This window comes from Anser anser (assembly GCF_964211835.1).
Source record: "Anser anser genome assembly, chromosome: 1".
Lineage (NCBI taxonomy): Eukaryota > Metazoa > Chordata > Aves > Anseriformes > Anatidae > Anser > Anser anser.
Genome location: NC_139720.1, coordinates 103957317 through 103980359, shown reverse-complemented (window position 1 = coordinate 103980359; position 23043 = coordinate 103957317). Strand labels below are relative to the sequence as shown.

The following is a 23043-nucleotide window of genomic DNA, read 5'->3' as shown; positions in this document are numbered from 1 at the left end:
CCCTGGAGGATGACGTTAATGTAACATTACTTTTTTCAGCCTAAGAATGTTTTACTTGCTCTTTTGACTGTGTATATAGGGAACATTTCACTACTGCTTATACACTGTTGGGTATCACTTGTGTTTATAGCATATCCCTTATGGAGATAGTGGCTGTGCTATTCTAGGTCTCTTCCTCATTGGTATTCACCCAGGAAAAAGCTAAACCCTCAGGGGGATTGTGGGGATTATACCTCAGACACCATTGCCTGAGTTGTGGGAAACAAGAGACATGTTTGTGATTTCTAGGAGGATTTTTCTTTCGGAGAATGTGGGCAACATGCAGAGTAAGGGACTGTGTTCTTGGTTGGTCCAGCATCTCATGGTTTGCAGTGATGAACAAGTCACAGGCTGCATCTGAGTAACTGTACACTGCTGCCCCAAACCATGATTTCATGAGCGTGTCCGTCTCTGCATTCTTGTTACTCTCATCATAATAACTAAAGGTAAAATTAATGACAGAATCCTAAAGATTTCACACCAAATCTGGCAGATATGTGAGCTCTCACCAGGGCTGCCCTTCAGAAAACTCCCCACGACTGGGTATGCAAAGTTTTGGGTGCTTTTTCCATTCTTCACAAGGCACAGGGTGCTGCCCACATGCTGGGGGTAGCTCCTTCGTACTCACTGAATATTGAGGTTGTGTTTCCGTTCATGCAGACACCTGAGGGACCTTTTGGCAATCAGACACTTGGGATGCATCTAATCTTACAGCAACTGACATTTGCTTTATCACCCAAGCAGCTGTGATGCAGAGACCACCCACTCTGTGAAAGCTCCAGCTCTGCAGAGAGATACCGGCTTGGTCTTTGGTAATGTAGGAAAGAGGACAAACAGGGTATGGGATGGTTATTTGTACAGTGTGTAAATATGGGCATGGCTGCCATCTCCTGGTGCACGGGAGTATGTGGCACATTGTAGGAGGGTGTTGGCTCGAGGGATATTGTTTCTTTCTGCAAATGGCTCCTGTACTCTGGCTCTTAAAAAAAAAAAAAAAAAAATTAGAACATGTCCATTTAAAAGCAGGACATTTACATCATACCCACAGCTGCACACAGCATTACTCTGGGTCAGCACACAGAGTCCTTGGACATCACATTGCAATAATAAGAAACAGATTTCCATTAAACAATACAAAGACATGCTTCAGGCCCTTACAAATGCAAGAGGGGGTTCCAAAGCATGTCTCCCTGCTGCTTGCTCTCTGTGTCTCCTGCATGCTAATACATGAAAACCAGGACAGAAAGGGGTTTCAGGGTCATGGAGTCCAGTCCCCTGATACTTGCCCTGTCAAGGGTTTTTAGCCTAGATGTATTCATGTCCATCATTGTTCTTGAGGTCAAGTAGTTTTTTCTCCCCTCCCTGATGCTGGCCCTTCAGTATTTCTATGGGCAAAAATGTCATTATTTAATCACATATGTATTAAATACTCGTGGTGATGGAAATCAGATTTGGTTCGCAGAATAAATGCTGAGGGGCTTGGCATGGAAGATATCATTTGTTCTGACAACTCTGGTAGGAATAAGCAAGCTTCTGAAGGGGAAGGAGAAAGTAGGTTGCTGCAAGAGCAAGAGCCAGAGTGGATGGGGAGAAGTCAAAGTATGGCAAGGATTTTGAAGGCTGCATTTGACTTTTAAATCTGTCATGCACTTCTGTGACTGGCAAGTTTTCCTTCAAGCTTCAGGTATAGCTAAAACACCGATGTTGTTGCTCCTATTGTCATCACTACTAACCATACCAGTTGAAGGACTGATGTGGCTTTTGAAGGTCTGGAGTTAATATTACCTGGGGAGAGGTAATCTTCCTGTCTAATAGGGGCCTGTCTCCTCACACTGGTTAAGGCAGGTCGCACCAAAGTTCCAGGGCAGGGAGGATGTTTTCTCCATGCCGTAACCTTGTCATTAATCACAGTTTGTTGGAACCAGCCTACTCTATAAGCTGGAACAGTGTTTTTACTAGTCCAAAGTGACAGAGGATGAGATTAGATCAGATGTCTTCTGTGTTTATATCTATCAGTGTGGTAGACCCAGTCCTAGGCCCTAACATGACAATAAGAGCAAAGCAGTGATACAGTGCGTCACTCCAACAGTTTAAGTTTCCAATTAGACCAGAGAAAGTTTGTCCTTCTGCCTTTAGTGGGAAAGGCAGCACATTTTATAAAGAATTATGCACTCTGGCTAATTAATTAAATAACAATAATAATAATAATAGGCTAGTTAATCCTTCTGCTACTTCTGTGCATCTGAATGATGTGATAATACCCAGAGTTGACACCAGCAGTGGCAGGACTGTGACACTAGCTGACACTAGCAGTGTCAGAACATCCATCACATGGATGGGAAAGCCAGAGAGCTCTGCCTCATTGCACCCTCGTGCTGAGCTGTAGCAAGAGACTACCCCCAGTCAACTGTGTTTCAGGGAGGCTGAGGTGCCAGCCCATGATAATATTTATTTTGAAGTCCAGGTTCCACTTGCAGCATGTCACCATCTCTCACACTGCCCCATTCATCATTTCTGCTTTCATCATGTGTTCTCTTGCTCCCTTAGTGATAGTCCTACTTATTATGGGACCATCACCACTGAGAAGTTCTTGCCTAATGAACTAGGGCATGTCTCTGGCACACCACTCAGACCACTTGTGCTAGTGCAGGGCCACAGGGCCCTGTAATATTCCAGCTGGAGTTGTTACAGCCTCCATAAAATGTTGTCTCTGCTCCAAGATCTCTCTTGGCTCCAAGATCCCTCTTCATTTCTTCTCTGAGCTCAGCAGTGTAGCCGCTTACACTTCAGAATGGGCTATTGAATAGTCAGAAACCACATTTGGCCTAGGAGGATTTGAAGAGAGCTGGAGCCTGGGACTGCATCGGGTGAGAAGTATTTCATCTTCTTACTTTGTTCTTCCCTAGGAGTTCACTTTCAGGAACGTTTGTTGCTGGACTTCTCTTTAGGGACTTCTCCTAGCAAGACTAGATTAGACTCTGTGAGAAGGTGGGACAAACAAGCAGTTGGGCAAAAAAAACAGATAATTAGAGTGGACAACAGATGAAAGCATATTTTTAGGGGAGTGACAGTCAGAGAGGCAAAAATTCATCCATAGAGAGCTGGAAAGGGACATAAAGTAGGATATCCCTACACTGGCACACACTGCTCCCTGAAAATGTCCAAGGAACTAATGGACACTAGCTAATATTGCTCTGAGACATCATGGTGGAACAAGAGAGGGCCCAACAGCTTCCAAGATGTGTGTCCAGAACTCATCATGTTGCATAACCATCTCATATTCTTGCTAGTGCTGACCTACTATTATTAATACCCAAAACATTCTTCACTGTCCTGGTTAGAGTTAATTCACTGGCTGGGATAGAGTTAATTCTCTTCACTTTTAGTTTGTTATTTTTTTTTCTCACTTCTCTAGCTTGTTAGCAATCGGTAATAAATTTACCTAATCTCCTTATGCTGAGTTTGTTTTGCCCGTCATGATAATAGTTGAGTGATCTCCTCATCCTTACCTCAACCCTTGAGCCCTTTTCATCCTATTTTTCTCCCCCCTTTCGCTTTGAGGAGGGGGATTGAGAAAGCGGTTGTGGTGGAGCTCGGCTGCCAAGCTGAGTAACACACCCTGTTGCTGTTACGGGATTAGGATCAACTTTGGGCTGATATATGCCTTACTGGACTACAGAGCACGCAGAATAAAGTGGTTGGAGGGAAAACACAGCAACATATGCAGTCCAGGAGGTTCCTAGAATGCATTGATGATACCTTTCTCATCCAACAGAGAAGCCAACAAGGAGGGGCATTCTGCTGGACCTCATATTCACCAGGAATTAAGACCTTGTTGGTAATGTGAAGGTCAAAGGCAGCCTTGGCTGCAATTACCATGAGATGGTGAAATTCAGGATCCTGAGGGCAGAGAATAGGATAAAAAGCAAGCTCATAACCCTGGTCTTCAGGAAAGCAGATGTCAGCCTCTTCAAATATCTGCTTGGAAAAGTCCCATGTGATAAGATTCTGGAAGGAAGAGGGGCCCAAGAAAGCTGGTTATTTATTCAAGGATCACCTCCTCCCAGCTCAAGAACAGTGCATCACAGCAAATGGGAAGTCAGGCAAAAATGCCAGGAGGCCTGCATGGATGAACAAGTTGTTCCTGGCCAAACTCAAACACAAAAAGGAAGCGTATAGAGGTTGGAAGCAAGGACGGGCAACCCAGGAGGAATAGAGAAACATTATCTAGTCATCCAAGGATGAATTTTGAAAGCTAAAGCTCAAATGGATCTTATTAATGTATATAAATACCCGAAGGGAAAGTGCGAAGAAGATGGATCCTGGCTTTATTCAGTGGTGGTCAGCGACAGGACAAGAAGCAATAGGCACAAACTTATACAAAGAAGGTTCCCTCTGAACATTAGGAAAAACTTTTTTTACTATGAGTGTGACTGAGCATAGGTGCAGGTTTCCCAGAAAGGCTGTAGAGTCTCCCTTCCTGGAGACCTTCAAAAGCCACCTGGACATGGTACTGGGAAGCTGGCTCTAGGTGCACCTGCTTGAACAAGGTGTTGGACCAGATGACCTCCAGAGGTCCCATCTAATCTCAGCCCTCCTGTGATACCATGATTCAGTGACATAGCCCTTGCTTCTGGACCAGCTAATCCCCTTCACTTAGTGCTCCTTACAAAAGGCCCCTGGTCTCTTCCTTGGGTCTTTGCAAACTAATTCTCTACCATCAACCTGCCTTCTCCTCTTAATTCAAATTCAGGTCTCATTTAATATCCAGGCAACATCATCATCCTGCTCCAAGGATTTGGGCCATTCGATCTGCCTTCTTTCTCCAGAGAACTGGAGTTTTAAGTACATTGATCTCTGACCTTTTCTATGTCAAAGTCTGACTGCATATTTATTCTGAGGTACCAAAAAATAATGACACCTGACAACATTTTTAGATTGTCATGTGAACTACTAATGTGTATGGAATTTCCACATTGCTATGGGTAAAGCCCTCTTGGTGTTATGCTAAGCTGTGAGCAGGATTCTCATAATGTTTCAGTAATTATGGCAAGAGATATGGATGAGTCTTCATTTAGGTGCTGCAGATTTTCTTAAAACTTGTTAATGAAGGGGTTCCATTTTGTGCTGGCCATGCGTGCTATACACTGTATAGTTTTATGCCATTGTACTTTCTAGATTCTTGGATGGGGCTCAGCTAACATCTGTAGCATAATGAACGCATATATGCTGATGAGTCTCAAAGTTAGTTGCCATATGCTGCAATAGCTCAGTAAATTACAAGTTTTGTTTCTGAGTTGTTATGGACTTCAGTGTACTCAAATACATAATGATCAACTGATCTGATTTCTCCCAAAAGAAATGGTTAACACCAGGATGGCCAGAAGGCACATGATATCCCCCCTGAGGACCCGGACAAAGGGGAAGAAAACTTCAGCTCTGCTGTACATTGCTTGGAGTAACTTTATTTTGTTAGTGTAGGAGACACTCATCAGCCATCTGTGCTCAATTTCAGATTCTCCCTCAGATAACAGGGTCTGGAAATCCCTCTTCAGCCTGCAACTTTTCTGGTTCTCTTAATTGTCTGCTAAATATCTAGAGACCTTGGCAGGGATAAAAGATGTCATTAATCAAGTAGAAGATAGAGGCATGGCTCCTAACAGCCCTTGCCTTATGCTTCAGATAATCATTTGTGCCTGTCAGCTTGCAGGCCCAAGTAGTAGCACATTCCCTAGTAGCCTAGTGGGACAACACGAATCAACTGCTTGAAAGTACTGGAACTGGGGCTCCCAGCATGGTTCATTCAGATGTTTTTCATTATTTCCAGTGCAAACTGCAAACTGCAGAAATGCCTAACACGCCTGCATCTTCTTTTTGTCGCCTGCCCTTAGAGATAGCTCAGAGCTTTCTGTATCTCCTACCTCACCATTCCACTCAGTGCTTCCTTTTGGAAAGTCAGAGACTTTTTACAGTTCTCCACATGTTCTCCCAGTTTGCAATGAACATCTAGGACTTCAGAATGTGGAAGAATGTGTGCACAGGAGCTGAACAAGAAAAACAAAACTTCTTGAGTTGACATTTTCCATTTATTCTGTTGTTTCTACATAAGGAGAATAAATACATTTTTATATATATATATAATCCATTGTAATAAAGTTGTATTATATTGTACTAATAGCAGTAATATAACAGTAATATAATCATAATATAACAAAAAAAGTAATGTTATATCATGAAGTATTTTCTGGAATGTACACACGGTTATGAAAGTGACATTCATAAGAAATTTTCAAAAACAATGCTCTGCTCTGATTAAATCTATGGAACAAATGAACAAGAAAAACTATTGCTTGCTGGCCTCTCAAGAGGGTATTCATAGAATCTGAATACAGAATCAGCAGACCTGAAAGCTTCATCCTGGGGTATGATTCCCATCCACACTGGACTCTCAGGAAGCCTTCTAAAGATGCAGAACACTGTAACCTTGTTGCCTGGCTGTGTCATCTGAACTTCCCAATGATTTCTTGTCCACAGGAAATGTTCCTTCTGCTGTGTCCAATATTTGGCAATGCCCAGCCTTCTGGGTGTAAGGGCCTTTTGTAGTGAAACTATGAAACATCGTTCAAAGCTGTAGTAAGAAAGACTGCCAAGAATCAGCTTTTCCAGTCTTGTAGGTAATGCTGTTGTGCACAAAGTGAACTTGTAAGCATGCTGTTGGTGTTAGTATTCAAAGTTTGACACTGGAGGAAGCCCCTAGCAAGAAGACAGAAATACAAACATTAACAGCTAGATGCCAAAAGCTTGAGTCTCTTCAACACGATCCGGAGTTTGAAAATACAGCATCAGTTCCGAGAGTTCACTCTGATCCACCATCACAATGTCAAAGAATCTACCTTGGGACACAGTTTTCCATACAACAGGATAACACCCCAGAATTTACGTGCAGTATAAATCCCTCCTAAAAAGGCCTCCTACTCAGAAACAGAAGCATTTAGAAGGTAACAGATTGCTTAGCTGAAACCAGGGGAAGTGGGGGCGGATCCTGTAGAAAGACAGAATTATTTGACTTAGAAAGGTCCCCTAGAGGTGTCTAGTCCAACAGTGTGTTTACAGTGTGGCTAACTCCAAAGCTAAGTCAGGCAGCTGAGAACCTTTCCCAGGAAAGTCATTAGTATCTCAATGGATGAAGATCTGACATCCTCTCTGGGCACCTGTTACCAGTACCGTACCACTGTCAGCAGGAGGCTTTTTCCTTCTGTCTGGTTGGAATTTCCCCTGCTGTAGCTCACACCTGTTGCCTCAATTTCCATCTGTGAAGATTTAAGGAGAGTCTGGCTCTGCCGTTTTTGCCTTTATGTAGTGGAAAACTGCAATAAGATCCCATTTAACCTTCTAGAGGTGGAACAAAAACATTTCCTTGTAGATATATACTAGGAAATACATATAGTATATTTGTAAATATACAAATGCACTCTCCTTGCAGGGCAAGTGCTCCAGCCCCCTGGTTGTTGCAGTGATACTCCACTGAATTCTCTCCGATTTCTAAGTGCCCTTGTTAGGAAGCCCAGAACTTGACACAAGAGTCAGTGTATTTGTCAGGAGCATGTCTGGAACTCACTCTCCTCATTACACCTCTGTGCTCAGGGAGTTTTTCTCTGCCCCAAGGATAATGTGAGCTGGCAATGGCCAATGAGACATATCTGAACTTTCAGCACAGTTAGTATAATATGGCTGGGTGTTCCCAAGCACTGAGCATATACACGTTCCCGTTCTTTCTGTAGGGAGTTGCTGGTTAGTCAGAATTACTGGTAATGGATCCCATTCACCTTGATTTTGTGGCTGGCTTGAGTTTGTCTGAGTGAGCAAAGCAGCTGAGCAAGCGTTTTACTTTTAGCATGAGTATCCCAGTGCGAGCTTCCCAGCCAGTAGGGCTCCTCAGCAATCAGCATGGTTGCCAGGGGCACAGGAAGAGCCAGGTCATTCATTAGCTGGTTCTTTGAAACTAAGACCTGAGACCTGAAGGCCATATTCAGCGTGTACGGCTGCCTAGGGAACTGCTGAATCTGCTGTTGTTTCCAGATACTCAAAGGGACGTAGCAGACAGCTCTGTTCATATCTCTGGTAAGGAACATACTATGCATTTAACTATGATCTGCTAAACTACTTAATCTCAGACATTAGGAGACTGAGGAAAGCTCAAAGCCAAAGGAAAATATCTCCTAAACAGTTACATTGCATTAACTACTTTGTTAGGTTAGCTGACTGACTGGACAATGCCACTGTCTGCATCCCCTGTTACCTGAACTTCTTAGTCAGACAGTTAGAATTAAGAAGGGTGGTTACTGAGGTATTAAATGACCTGTGTAAAATTTGGGATGGATGGAACTGAAATGGAGTCCAATGTTTAGCTTTTTTTCCTGTCTGTCCTGTTTAACTTATAAACAGGTTAGTTTTCCTCCTTCTACACTTCAAGTACCTGTCTGTATTATGCAGTTGTGTGCATTTCTTCCTCTATCTTTTGCTGTCCATTCAGTTAGCCCCCATTTTACATACAGGGAAGAGTTCAAACAAGGACTAGCTTGCCCCATAACAGATGTCTGAGCTGGGAATTTATCTCCAGTCCTGCTCTTCTCTCCTGTTCAGTTGACCAACTCCTCTTTCTTGTGTAGTGGGATATCAGACCATGCAAATAACTTCTGTAGTTATGAAACAGCTAGTAGGGAATGCAGATCTCAGTCATATGATAATCTTATATGTAAGCTCTGAAAGTGAATCCACACAGCTGGGCTTTTGAACACACTCAGAACTTCATTGAAATCAGTGGGCCTATCCTGAGGGGCAAAAAGAGTGTACTTGAATCATGTTTACACAAATCAATGAGCCTTTAGTATCAAATAGATCCAGTAAGCTGCAAGAGAACATATTGTAATTGAGCCATGTAAAATGTTGAAATAATTTACCCTTTCCTTAGTATCAAACTGTGAGTGTTTCTAACTCCCTTCTCTATTCCTGGCCATAAACAAAGGCACAATGTATCAGCAAAGTCCTTGGCAATCTCTTGCCACTTGGCCCTCTTTTTACGCAACACCAAACCCATGCCAATTTTTCCTACTATATTTTCTGCTAACACCATTGCCAGGGCTCTGCAAACTTCATTTGTCTAGGACTTTGCATTATTTTAACTCTCAGCCTTTTCTTTAAAGTGGCTACTAACCAAAATGATACGCTTGAGCTCTATGCAGTTCAGAAGGATGTACAGACTGAAACTCCAAGGCCAATAATCTTCTTCTCCATGTTGGTATGCAACGAATTTTTTCCAACTGTAACTGTAATCTGAGAAAAGAAATATACAGTCACTCCTGTTGAAAGACAAGCTGTCCTGGTTTTGGCTAGGATAGAGTTAATTTTCCTCCTAGTAGCTGGTATGGTGCTGTGTTTGGGATTTAGGATGAGAACAAGGTTGATACCATGTTGATGTTTTGATTGTTGCAGAGCAGTGCTTACACCAAGCCAAGGACTTTTCAGCTTCTCTCTCTGTCCTGCCAGCGGGCAGGCTGGGGGTGCAGCAGGAGTTGGGAGGGGACAGACCCAGGACAGCTGACCCAAACTGGCCAAAGGGGCATTCCATACCATCTGACGTCATGCTAAACAATATATAGGGGTGGCTGGCCGGGGTGGGGGGCCGGCTGCTCGGGGATAGGCTGGGCATCGGTCAGCGGGTGGTGAGCAATTGCATTATGCATCACCTGTTTTGTACACACTATTATTAGTAGTACTATTATCATTATTATTATTATTTTCCTTTCCTTTCTTTTCTGTCCTAATAAACTGTCTTTATCCCATAGGCTTTCATTTCTTTCTGATTCTCTCCCCCACCCCAGAGGGGGGGGAGGAAAGGGTGAACGAACAGCTGTGCGGTGTTTAGCAGCCGGCCAGGTCTTTCTAGCCTAGTTCTTTCATCAGAAATATCAGTGAGTCAATCTTTTCTCAGTAAGACAACGGTAAAGGACAAGGGAAAGATATTCATCTGAGGGTATTCATGCAAGAGCCCAACAATGACCTGCAACTACACAAATAAGTTAGTGGAAAGGGGAACCAAAACTATACAAATAGCAACATGTCCAAAAAGGGGAATTACCAGACAGAAATCACTAAAGTGGCTTAGGCAACCCATACCACAGATATCACATAAGGACATAAGGCCAGAGAACCTCGGCCAAGAGAGAAAGAATCTGTGAAAGACAGGCTGCAGGGAAAAACTGCAAAGGGAAATGGCACATGCAATCAGGACTATTTAAGCACACCTTTTGACAGCCTGGAGCTTGATCACAGAAGCTTCAGATAATAAACTTATTGCTTCATTCATGAATCTGTCTGACTTACCTCTATGATCAGGGAAAACCTGATGTGAACGCCCTAACATTTATCAAGATTAACAGTTTCATATTTATCTTAGTGTTGACAAGATAGCCAGAGCTTCTTTCAGTCCTCCGGTGGCATAATCCCAGGGACAGGTTCCCCAAGATAAACAGTGTCCTTAAAGTTTACAATTGACTTGGTAGGTTTTGTAGCTGCACACTACAGTAATAACTATCCAGACACGTATGTGGAATTCATCTTTTCATATGTACTTTCAGTGAGCTACTTGTCTAGACATTTTTTCTAAATCAAACAACAAGAGTCAAGCAAGATATACAAAAAACACAGGTGCAAAAGACACATTTTTAGTATGTGATGCATAATCTGAGTCTCCTTTAGATGGGTCTTCTTCTCTTCTCCAGCTATCAAGAGAATCTCTTTACTAGGTGCAGTTAGTAAACTGATGTGCATATATATGCTAAGAGGGACAGGAAAGATATTCCTGCAAGGGTTTCACACTGTATATAATGACGGCATTCATGGCTAGAGAATGACATAACTTTCCTTGTTCACATTTGGCAAGAGGAAATAACCATGCTGGTCCTACAGCTGTTTGGGATTGGGAAAGAAATAAGGCAGAAGAAAGCAGCATTTGGGCACTCACCAGTCGTTCCCAATACCAGTCGTCCACACTAGTACAAAGTACAACTGCTGGTAGTGGATATAATCCCATAGGTTTTGGTCTACACCCAGACAAAGATGAAGAGTAGTTGGGTTACCTGCAGGACGCATAATACTTATGATGACTCCTTTCATCATCAGGTTCCTGAGACCCTGCCGGTTACGAATATCCAGATGTTTGAAAATCTTGGCTGCGAATATTTCCAGGGTTACATTGGGGTGCATCCTCAGGAACTCCAGAATTCTTCTGGAGCATTTCCCACAGGGGGTAGTAGATAAGACCCAGGTGATAGAGCAAGAAGCTGATGACAAGGGCTTGAAGCAATTTTCCAAGAAGTTGACTTCAGCGTGTTGGGTAGAATTGTTTGTGCACCAACCCTTCCAGACTTTACCTCCGCGCCACTTGATCGCATACAGCAGGCACACCACCTTTGGGTGTTGGGAAGGCAAATAGTTTGATTTGAAGTCATCTGGCTGTATCTTCCACCTGAAATAAAAGTATCAACAGTGCCTCTATGACCCCAATATTTCAGTGATGTTTGGTCACACTGTGCACTGCCTGCTCTGTGTTGCATCAGCCAATGCTTATTCCCACTTTCAGCTTTTTCCATCACAAAGGAGTAGCTTGAAAAATGTTACAATCTAGTAACATAAATCTGGAAAGAGATGAAGACCCCTGAATGATTCCCCTAGAGTGATTCTGGTGAAAAACCCACAGCACTGAGAAAGGTGAAACACCACCTTGATAGATGTTGGCAGGGTGAGCCATGACTGGCCAACATCATGCTGAGATCAACACTGTTCAAAGCAGTGAGACAACTGGAAAGGAAGATGAGGGAAAGGAATAGTGAGAAGAAAACAATTTTCAAGGCTTCTTAGCCTCGTCTGTCTCTGGAAAATTCCATGGAGCCCAGGCAGCCTGATATGGTAGAACAATATGCCTTACCTTTGGTTGTTCTGTCTGGGTGCACGACCTATGCAGAAAAGATTTGTGAATCATCTGGGGACAGTAGTTCAGAAAATTAAATCTCCTCTACACCTCCTGTCCTGGTCCTTTTCACTCCCTACCAAATCTCTTTTATATAAAATGGCTTAATAAGTAATATCTGTACAGCCGTTCTGAGATCTAGGAGTGGTGGATTTCTACTTGGGAGCTAAACTTGGTCATTTAAACTATTATGTACATGAAACTTTGCACACTTTAACACATTATTGTATACTGTGATATCAACCAATTTTAACTTCACTGATATCATCAGTATTGCATCTGCTTTTGTCTGACAAATCAAAGAGTAGAACCAGATCTCTTCTCACTTTGTATTTTCCAAATCACTTCTGCTAGGCAAAACTTTAACTAGTTTCCCATTGGTACTCATGACAATCTCTTTTTTTAGCATGAGACTTTTTCAAAAGCTGGAAAATACCAGTAACAAGAAAAAAACTGCAGAAAGGCAGGTGATTTCCAATACCTATGGGGTAGCACCACCAACCTGCCTGATTATATATACATTTTGACTTTCATGGCAGCAAAGAAGTTTGACCCTATGAATCATTCAGCCCTTCACAGATTAGGGTTTATTTTGCAAAAGCCCATCCATGCCAAACTTAAGAATTTCAGAACCTTCCTTTTACTGGAGGAAAGAGAGTTAATTTACTTTCAAATAAGATACGAAAGGCACGTTTCCATATATTTTAGTGCTTTAAGAAGGGGAATTATGAAATATACACAGTCAAATTACATTTCAGCAGGAATCTAATAATGTTCTTAATTAACAGAGACCTGGTCAGCTCCTTACACAGCCTAGTGGTACTAATTTTTTAAAAGGCATTTTCTAGGTGGTTCTTGCATTGGAAACAAGATAGGTGAAAAAAATAAAAATAATAATAATTTGCTCCATTAATAATTGCCTTTGAGATGTCTTTACACACTGAGTAGTCTTTGGGGATTCAAATTCTTCTTGCCTAATGCAGATAAGGGTTAACACAATGAGACATTGGCATTTTGAAGCTCAACCTAAGACTCAAGACAGAGTAACACATTGAAAGAGATTACACAGATCCACAAGTGTCTCCTTTGCCAACACACAGAGTTTTCTGTACTCACCAGTACCTTAGATACAACTACAGTAAAGATCTACACTGAATATGTAGAAATAGGCCCACTTTCCACATAGGTGTACTTACCTCTACCGATATCAGCCGCCATTGATATTTCTGTAGCTGTCTATAACCTCTTGGGCAATGGATCTCCTTTTATTAGTCTCATGTTTATTTCAGTTTCTATTCTTGAAGATTGGACTTTGGATGTCTGCAACACCGCTTAGCTGAATGTTTCCTCATGGTGACTTGCTCTGACGCAAGTAAACTTCTTCACTGGGTGAAAGTTAAAGAAAGGAGGGTGAGTCCCATTCAGAAGTGAATCTGGGTATGTACATAAGGTCACCTGCCGGAAGCTGGAACCGTCAGGTGAGCTATTTTTACTGTGCGAAACAGAAATTTTCTCTCTTTATTACCACTAGTCCCAAGTAAGAAAAGCAGCTCTTCTGGGTTCATTTGTTTTCTCTCTGTTTGCTGTGGCACTGTTACTAAGCGCTGCTGCTAATCAAGACGTTTTTGCAAGTCAAACAAGGCATCTCAATTTACAAGTGCATATTTGTAAATATCTACCACAGAGAAGGAAATGAAGAGAATATTGTATCACCTCATCTCTTTTTCATGAGGGTTTATTAGCATATATAACATTGAAGCAACAAATACATCGGTTGAGGTGTTCCTCTCTATTGCGGTAGTTTGTCCTTTTTGCTGTGTCAAGAAATTATTTTATTGTATTTGCTGAGATAAAACTAAGACACAAACAGTAGCTATTTTACGTATATGGCCCATCAGATCTTCTGAATAAACAGTGCAAGGTATATAACAGCAACGAAAAATGATGGTTGCAGTTACAGTGAACAATGCAGGGGGGACCACAGCGTTCTGTCATCTGAAGCTTCCCAAGCGGAAGTGCCAGCTATGGCCATGCCATGTTTTACCATCAGTATTGCTCTTCAACATTTTTGTGGTACGTGCTGACTAAACCTCATATTTACTTAGATATATAACCCAAATATTTTTTTCAAATTTCTCGTACTGTCGATAATTTCCCTTTACAGAAGTTGCTTAAGATAATGTTAGAGATAAATGTGAAGATGATTTGTAAATTGCTGTGCTATGTGTAACATCTGAATATATCTCACCCACTCCAGCAAATGGGGTTTTGAAAAAATAACCATTGACCCCCTACACACACCTCCCAAACATAAAAATGCATTTTGGAGGAAGATACACAGCAAAGGGCACATAGTGGTGGGCATACATTCATTGATGACTTTTTTACCCACCAGGTTCCTTATATCTTCACAGTAATATTAATATAAGAGTGACAGGGAGCTAACTCCCTGCAGACGTCTCCCAGGAAACAGATATCAGCATGACAATCCTACAACATGATAATATTACAGAAATGGTGTCTACTGGATGTACTATTCCCCTAATTTATTTCACTAAGCAGGTGTGTTTTGAGAGTACAGGCACATGGCATGTATTTTTTCTCAGAAGTCTCTTGGCTTATTTGACAGTCGAAACCCAAGGTGTATATTTGATAACACTGACTCCAGCATCACACTGAACAATTTTATTCAGAAAAAAAAAAAAGAAAAGAAAAGAAAAAAAATGGACATAGATAGAAGTCATAGAAAAGGGAAAGGGAAAGATATGGAAGAAATTAAGAAAGACAGACAGGTTAGGGAGAAGAAAGAAGAACACATAAGAAGGAAAATTAGATCAGACACCACAGAAAACAAAAAGATACAGGGTTTGAATCAGCCAAGTTCGTACTTTGTAAATCCCTGAGGATTTTACAAGGTCCTGAGCTTTGATTCTTACCTTTGCATGACATTTTTGCATGAATGATCTACTGGAAAGAGATGAGAATCAGCAGGTGGAAGTCTGGAAGCAAGGAGGAAGACAAAACGTGAATGTGACTAAAAGTCCAGATCTTGTGCCACAAAGGCTTAGGTCTCAATCCCCATTTACAAGCTGCCTCCTGGAATCAATTTGTAATGGCAAATTTTGTGTTAGTTCAAGTGTAGATTCTGCTGCTGGAGCATTTGACCGTAAAATGAACATCCACTATATGTTGGAGTTTAATGGAGTTTTCTCAGAAGATATCTATGTTTCTAAGGAAAGAAAAAAACAGTTTTGCTTTGTTTGTTTGTTTGTTTGTTTTTTAGATTTATACTGTGAACTTTACATTTAAAAAGGGCTAAAACATGACTCTGTGTATGAATATATATGCATGAGTACACAGCTATTTACATACATATGTATGAAAAACAACACAGTAATGCAAATAAAAACAAGCTTGTAGACTCACAAATATACATCCTTAGAAGCATATGAACATAATAATGAAAAAAATGCAAATAAAAATGAACTTAGAAGCATATGAGTTTAACAATCAGACCTGCAAGGACATCCACCCAGAGGTGGATAAGGACATCCACCCAGAGGTCTTTTTACCTCTCCAGCACCTTCGCTTTCCTTCTCTCTAACTGCAGGCTACACAGCAGAATCATACTTTACTGGGACTCCTGTTCAGTTTCTGTACGTGGCAATCAAAACATACCAGATTAAGATAACTGTTAACACCCTGCTACTACTCAGTGAGCTTTATGAGTCTAATTCTGAATAACAAAGTGGAATGACAACCAGCCATGAAGGTATGTGGGCAGAGCCTTGACCAAGACAAGGCTGAGGACAGATGGTTAGTGGGAAGGACTTACCTGTGTGCTTACTTCAGTATTACTTTCTGTTACCTTAACAAAACATACCAATATCCTTATAAAACATATTTTTATACTAACTGGTGATGCTATAGAAAACAAAGTGGATCAAATATATTTCATGAGGAGAGTGTGAGAAAATAAAAGAAGCCATAAGTGAAAGTATCTGTACTTTGGACTATGGTTTTCTGCTCTAAGCAGTCCTTCTGCTGTCACTGCACACTACTTTGCACCACAGAAGGACTATATTTTTATCTTTCTGATTTTGCCTAGTTCACAGAATCATTCCTGCCTTTTTGTTTCAGTGCACGTGCTGTGTAAAAGCACTGGCAGAACAATAAGCTCTACATACCAGAAGAAAACCTGGTGGACATCAGAGTATCCACCCTCCCTTTGAGAGGCTGAGTCTGGCATGCAGTCATCACAAAACTGGCAGGGCTCTAAATAGCAAAAGGATGACAAAACCAGGTGGACTACACTTGAGAGAAAGCAATGATTCATCTGTTCTTTTCCTATCTGTCATATCAGAGACAGCGTTCAGAGTAGCTCTGTGAGCTTTCAGTGCAGAGCATATCTTTTCCAAGCTCAATGGCATACATATTGTTAAACTCACACCAAAAATCACCTGTAAATTCTAGCTCCCATGAGAGGCAAAACCTCCATCAGAACCAGACGTCAGAACCATTGGATGGACACTGTCAGTACTGGTTTGGCTGAGATGGAGCTGATATTCTTCAAAGCAGCCCATATGCACTGAGGTATAGACTGGTGATAAAAACAGCATTGATAATACATCCGTGTTTTAGCTATTGCTAAACTGTGCTTCCACAACATCTAGGCCTTCTCATTCTGCCCCCCAGTAAGTAGGGTGGGGGTGGGCGAAAGGCTTGGAGGGGACACAGCCAGGACAGCTGGCCTTAACTGACCACAGGGATCTTCCATGTCATATAACAGTATACTGAGATATGGGGTTGATCTGCCAGGATTTTCGTGTTTCAGGGCCTATGCTACTCTGTAAACAGTCTCTACTCCTGTCACTGTCATGGAGTATGACTGTGAGATAGCAACCTGTTTGTTTAAGCAGCAGTATGTGCTTTATCATATTCCTCATTGAAGAGGCAAGTCAATCTTCAGAGGACCATCTATCAATAGCCTTGGTAGCTTGGACTTGAACAATCATGGTGTGTGGTGCAATAGCAGGGGGCACCTGATGCTACTGTGAGATAACGCATCAAGGGAAGAGATTTAGGGAATGTAGCTGAAGTGATGGGTACCAGGAACTTTTTCCCAGGCTGAAACTGTTTTGCTCGTGCCAGTCAGTGGAACAAGGAGGAACACCAACTACGCAGTGGTTGTTTTGGACTGTATTCATCTCACCTGAGAAGATATTAAGGGAAGTGAGAGATTAAAAAGTGGATATGGGGCTAAGTAGTGTTTGTGAGCAGTAGATGGCAGAAGTGGAATACAAATGAGGTGGAAATTAAGGTGGAGAGGCAGACCCTATATCCAAAAATCCAGCTGAATTGTCACAGTTCAAACATATATATGAGCACACCCAGTGGGGTCAACTGCAAATGCTCATCCAAGTATGAAAGTGACCTGAAAATCACCCCCAACTATGCAAATAGTCTTGGCCTTGGCTATGGATTAGATTTTCCCCAGTCAGGATGCTGCTATGGAAAGACCTCACAACTGGGAGTGCAAATAATCCAGGTGACACTAGAAAACAGAGGGAATTACAGTACAATGGCTCAGCTCTTTTCCCTGTCATAGTTTTCCTGTCTCATCTTAGACAAGTCATGCATGATACTGGCAGGGAAGCCCTGCCAGATGTCACTACCACAGGTAACACATTGTAGATTTTGAAGTTAATAAAGTTGCTGCTCGTCTTGCAGGCAGGCAGGGCTGCAGGATGGGTAACATATCCATCTGTACCTCCTCTACCACAGCAAATCTCCACTCCACAATCCACCTTCAGTAGAGGCTTAATCTGAGACACCCAACCTCCGGTCACCATGGCTGAGGTTCAAGGATTCTTACATGAAAATACTCATTAGTTGGTAAGAAAACTTCTTTTGGTTTAACCAGACCCACTGCAGCAATGGATGCAGTGCAAAAAAAGGTGATGCCGGTGCAAAGCACTGTAGCTCTTCATAACATCTCTGGGGCTGCAGATAAGGAAACAGAGGTGAGATAGGCTCCCAAAGCCAATCTGGGAGACAAACCTCCAGCTGCTCCCTGTTCAGAGCTCTGGGATGCCACCAAGCGACCACCCAGATGCATGGGTAGGGTGACTCATGCAGAGCGTGCTGGCACTTCTGCTGAAGTTAATGCTGAAACATTGATGATGATGGCAGAGAGCAAGGTCTCCAGCCTCTTCAGCAACTGGCAGATCTGAGTCTCACCAGGAATGATGTAAGAAGAAAGACAACAAGTAGTGGCACCTTTGTCTTGTTAGAAAGCAGACCATGGCAAAAACAGCAGCCATGTTGTATGGCAGGACACAGGCTTAGGCTGGAGGTGGAGAAGATCTGAACAGACCGTACTAGCCAGGTGTTCAGAACGAGGTGAAGGAGAGTTGCTGAGGTGCTGTATGGTGTCAAGATGAGGTGTGTTGTCTACAGGAGGCCAGGTTAAGTTATATTTAGTTTGCTTTCCTTTCTGTAATCACCACACTGTCCATGCATATATATTACAGACTCCAAATCTGCAAATACTGCAAGAATGCTGTACCCACAGTTCTGTCTCAAGAAAAAAAAAATAAAAAGAAAAAAAAAAAGAGAAAAAAAAAAGACAGACAGAAGCACAGACAGCGAAGGCTGGGGCTCTTTCTTGACAAGACTGGATGCTTTCTTCTCTCAGAGGATCCAGCAAAAACAACATCAAAAAAAAGGGCTTTGCTCTACAGAAGTTTATTTAAAGACGAATTACAAATTTAGATTTTGTTTTGGTTCCAGTAAGCCGTGTAGTCTTACTGCTTGCATATGCCTACATGTGTATCTCAAATATAGTCACATATAACCCTATACTTAACTACACTTAACATCCACAGCCTGTAAGCGACTGAGCTTGAGTGCAAATTTCAATCCATTGGAAATTAAGAAGTTCCATTACCCAAGCCAGGAACAGAAAGGCCACAGTGCATAAAGGAACAGCAGTGACCATAAAGGTGTCATATGGACTGGATTCAGGCCCTTCTGTTTCTCTTTACATAAGAACAAGACATCTCAGTACAGAACATCACCCAGCAGTTTCCAGATCTTTTCCCTAGTCTCATATGTCTGTGCTGCACGGTCAAATGTCAGTGCTTCAGTCAACTATGGCAGCAACAAGAGTATTCTTGTGTTTCATGGCTTGGCTTTTGCCTCTACCAGTTCAGGAGAGACTAATTCTGATTTCTAAGTTCTGATTTTTAAGTTACTCTTGAGAAATATTGCTCAGCTGCATCATTGATATTTGGTCTGTCAGGTCCCATTTAGTATGTTTATTTTTGCTGTTACATTATACGTAGTCTAATATTCTGTATTTCATTTCCTTTCTCTCCCCACACACCCCAAAGAGAGAATAGTCTGCTAAGAACTGACCTGAACGTGATGTCACTTCTGGCTTACCATTTGACCTCAGATTGCTTTGCAAGGGAAATATGGTTTGAAAGAATGGCCTGGAATAGAAACTTCATCACAGTATTACAGGTAATCAGAATCTGAACAACTAACCAGGAGTCCAGAACCGCTGTTTTCCCTGACCAGGTCACAGTAAATTTTGCCAGACACTACCAGGTCGCAGCAAGGGTCAGCTACCCCCGAAGGATGAAAAGCCATGTCAAGGGAGACAAAGCAACCAGCAGGGCAGGAGCCTCACTAGCAAGGTCCTGTCCCACTGTACCCCAAAAAAGTTGATCAGAGCAGGCCTAACTCTAGCAGCCAGGATCAGCCGACAGTCCAGATTTTCAGGCAAATTCATGCCGGCCAGTCAGGTCCTAGGTCAAGTAGGGAAGTTATTTCTTAGGTCCGGGTGATCCCTGTGATAATAACCAAGGTCACGCACAGAGCAGCAATTACCAGGATGGTGTATAGTGATAAGACATGTCTGATGTCAACCCAGAAAGTCAGATCGACAGTGTCCATGGCTAAGCATGAACACGGGCCTGGACATCAGTGTCACAGAGCTGGAGACAAGCACAGTTGTACCATAGCTCAGGCAGGGTCTAATAACCCAGACATGAGCTCAAATGGAAATCCTCGGTAATCCACAGACAGGGTGTCAGTGGGAGCCCCAGGTGAGGCAGGTCAGGGCAGCTGAGGCTTTTTAATGTCCTCAGGGCCCTGAGTTCACAGACCATATAATTGCCTTCAAGTTTTATTATGAAAGTAAGGTAGGGGGTTTTCTTGGTTGTGACAGTCTTGCTTCAGCCAAAAGCAAAGGTTACAATGCAAACAAGGGCTGAGTGTGGTAAGCCACAGCCAACAGGGCAATGTAAACAAGAAATGAACATAATGAGCCTTGGCACGGACCATTAATCAACCCGCAACAGGAGAACCGTTTCTGAAACTGCTGGATAAGTGTACTGTGATATCATTTGATTGGCAGCTAGTGCCAACAGCGATCTTCCAACAACCTTCCGACCAGAAACCGAGGGAGGGAACTGTTGTGTGAACAGCTGCCAACATTTAGAAGCAAAGTGCCCAAAGTAGAACAGTTGCACGTTGAAGCCAAATTGCCACCTAAGTGCCTGGCACTGAGACTGGTGGGAAGGAGTGCCATGTTTGCTCCCAGCCTCAGCTTTGCTGACTCACTCGAGCTGTGATTTGAGGTGGTCTGCATGTATGTGTGCAAGCGTGTGTGAAAAGCTTTTCCTGACATACCCTATCCCCCACTTGATCTGCTTCATAAATTGAGCTTAGAGATGTCATATTTCAGCTGTTCCTCTTCCAGGACAACTTGTGTGATCAATTTTCTTTGCTTCTTTAAGACCGTCTTGAAAACATCAGCTCCTGATCTTGTAAGATAGAAAGATCTGTATCTAACCAAGGGGATGCATCTACCAAAGTAGACTTAACTGAGGAATGCTGCCATTCTGTGAGTTGCAGGTAGCCATCTCTTAGTTTCTGTAAGTCACATTGTCTTTAGGCTAGACCTATCCAAAACTTTGACTAATTCTATTGACTATGTTAAAACTTTAATCAAATGAATGAGAGGAGAATCAAAGCCAATCATAGCTTTAAAGTTTAATGACTGAAATGGGTATAAAACAGTGAGTATTCTAGTCTTGCAAAAATAACCTAGTGTCAGGAACAGGGAGTGGAGAAAGGTTCTATTCCCAAGCACACAGTACTGATAGCAGGGCTGTACCTTTGCACAGTACAGAGGCCACCTCAGAGGAACAATATTAGAAGAGTAGTGGGCCTGAGACACCGTTCCCTGTTCTGCCTGCTACCTGCCTCCATCAGGGATATTTAGCATTTTCCAGTGTACTCAAGTGTCTCACTGACAAACTGTCCGTCCAGGATATTGGTGGCTTTCAGAAATTGGGGTAAGTTAGCAACATTTTATGATTGCTATCTTCTACATACAAACAGTAATCTTCTACACACAAACAGTATCAGTTCATCTTCTGTGAGTGAAATCCCTTAGTGGAATACAGACTCATGAAATGAAAATAAAAATAGGATATTTAGATCTTTTAACAGTTACACTTTGTACTTGCTGCAATTTTAAATGGACATAACACAATAAGTCTATTACTTGTAACAGATTAACAGATTTCCCAAATGTTCAATGACATGCTTAGCTATAGATTTCTTTCATTCCATTTCACTAAAAGTAACGTCAGAAAACTCCAATACATTGAAATCGTTGTGTTGAAGAACTTATATTAGCTTTGCTAGATTTATTATTTGTTTATTTATTTATTTGTACACAGAATCTCTCATCTCCAGGGGCACAACCTTTCAGTATCAGCATCATTGGTGAACACAATTTCTCATTCTCTTTTGCCTTCCGGGAGACCTGACAAAAATCAAAGGCTGGAACTTCCCAGGGTACTGAAGTTCTCTTTTGAACAGCTGTGCTCATCTTTGCAAGAAAGTTCACCCTTCTGACCAGTAAGGGAATATGACACACAGAATCTGGAAGGAAATTTAAAGAGGTATGTAGGGGCCCAGTGATGAGGAGGGGATCTCAGAACACAGCAGATATTGACAGTGGTGAGCAGTGTCAGTGGCAAGTAGAATTATTTGGTGAACAGAAACATGTGCTCGGAGACAGATTAGAAAGGAATATGGGGGAGGCTTCCTATGATGAGACCAGTTTCAGCTGAAAATCAAGGGATTTCCCACTCCGGAACCTGAAGGAGAAAAGATACACTCTTAGCCTTTGCTCTCTACTATGATGAAGAAAAATCTGCAGTGCTTCTCTCTCAGTGGCACGGGGTAGTTCCTATGATTAGGGTAGTTCCTTTTCCAAAAGCATGCTGCAGCAGTCTTTAAACTCCCACTAGATGTGAACAGCTTCTTTCCTGCTCAGTGACCCCAGACTGCGAATTGCTTCATGTGGTTTCCCCTGTCCCTCAGAGTCTACTAGCCTCAAAGACATTCTTGAGCTTCAACTCATACATAATTATCTGTGACTCGAAGCCCACAGACCAGGAATCAGCAGCAGCATTTCCTCTGACAAACTTTTTTCCAACAGTAGGTGTAGCCTGGAGAAATGGAAGCAAGCTGACCGACCTGAGTATATTCAGGCATCAGACAAGCTCAGGAAACAAGAGTTTTTAACCCCTGAAGCGTGCCCATGCCACTGAGACAGCTTGGCCACGGACAAGGCTAGCTGACAGATGCTCTCCACATTGCATTTGGAAAAAATACCATTCTCTTTATTTTTTCCCCTCTCCTTCCAGCAGAGGACTCCTTCAGCCAGCCTTTTCCCAGCAGCTGCCTTTAATTCCCTAGGACAAGGGAGAAGCACCTTATCTCCCATTCTCTGGGGACTGACAGGAAGATGGTGTCTGTAAACAGGAAGAGTTTTCATTCAGATTTGGTTGCTGAGACTCCTGTCCCCCTTCTCTTGTAATATCTGAATATTATTTTTCGGATGTGCTAATTTGTTGCTGAACAGTGACGCATGTGCCCCCAAAGGAGCT

General features: G+C 42.3%; 1 protein-coding gene and 1 long non-coding RNA gene across 3 annotated transcripts; one reads left to right on the top strand and one right to left on the bottom strand.

Moving 5' to 3' along the window:
- Window positions 1-6655: 6655 nt before the first annotated feature.
- APOBEC1 (apolipoprotein B mRNA editing enzyme catalytic subunit 1) lies at window positions 6656-15068 on the bottom strand. Of its 2 annotated transcripts, XM_083801740.1 has the most exons (6): window positions 15004-15068; window positions 13264-13452; window positions 12026-12053; window positions 11178-11566; window positions 9254-9372; window positions 6656-6792 (listed from the first exon to the last, which is right to left on the bottom strand). In XM_083801740.1, the coding sequence occupies exons 2-6, from the start codon at window positions 13283-13285 to the stop codon at window positions 6760-6762; spliced, it is 591 nt and encodes a 196-aa protein (XP_083657866.1). In that variant the 5' UTR covers window positions 13286-13452; window positions 15004-15068; the 3' UTR covers window positions 6656-6759. The 2 variants fall into 2 exon arrangements, with proteins under 2 accessions (XP_083657866.1, XP_083657867.1); XM_083801741.1 differs by lacking the exons at window positions 9254-9372; window positions 15004-15068 and having other exon boundaries at window positions 6673-6792; window positions 13264-13369.
- On the top strand, window positions 6787-21933 carry LOC310882673. The gene is made up of 4 exons (XR_014573076.1): window positions 6787-8160; window positions 13357-19594; window positions 20875-20992; window positions 21826-21933. It is a non-coding gene; the product is annotated as an uncharacterized lncRNA (long non-coding RNA).
- The last annotated feature ends 1110 nt before the right edge of the window (window positions 21934-23043 follow it).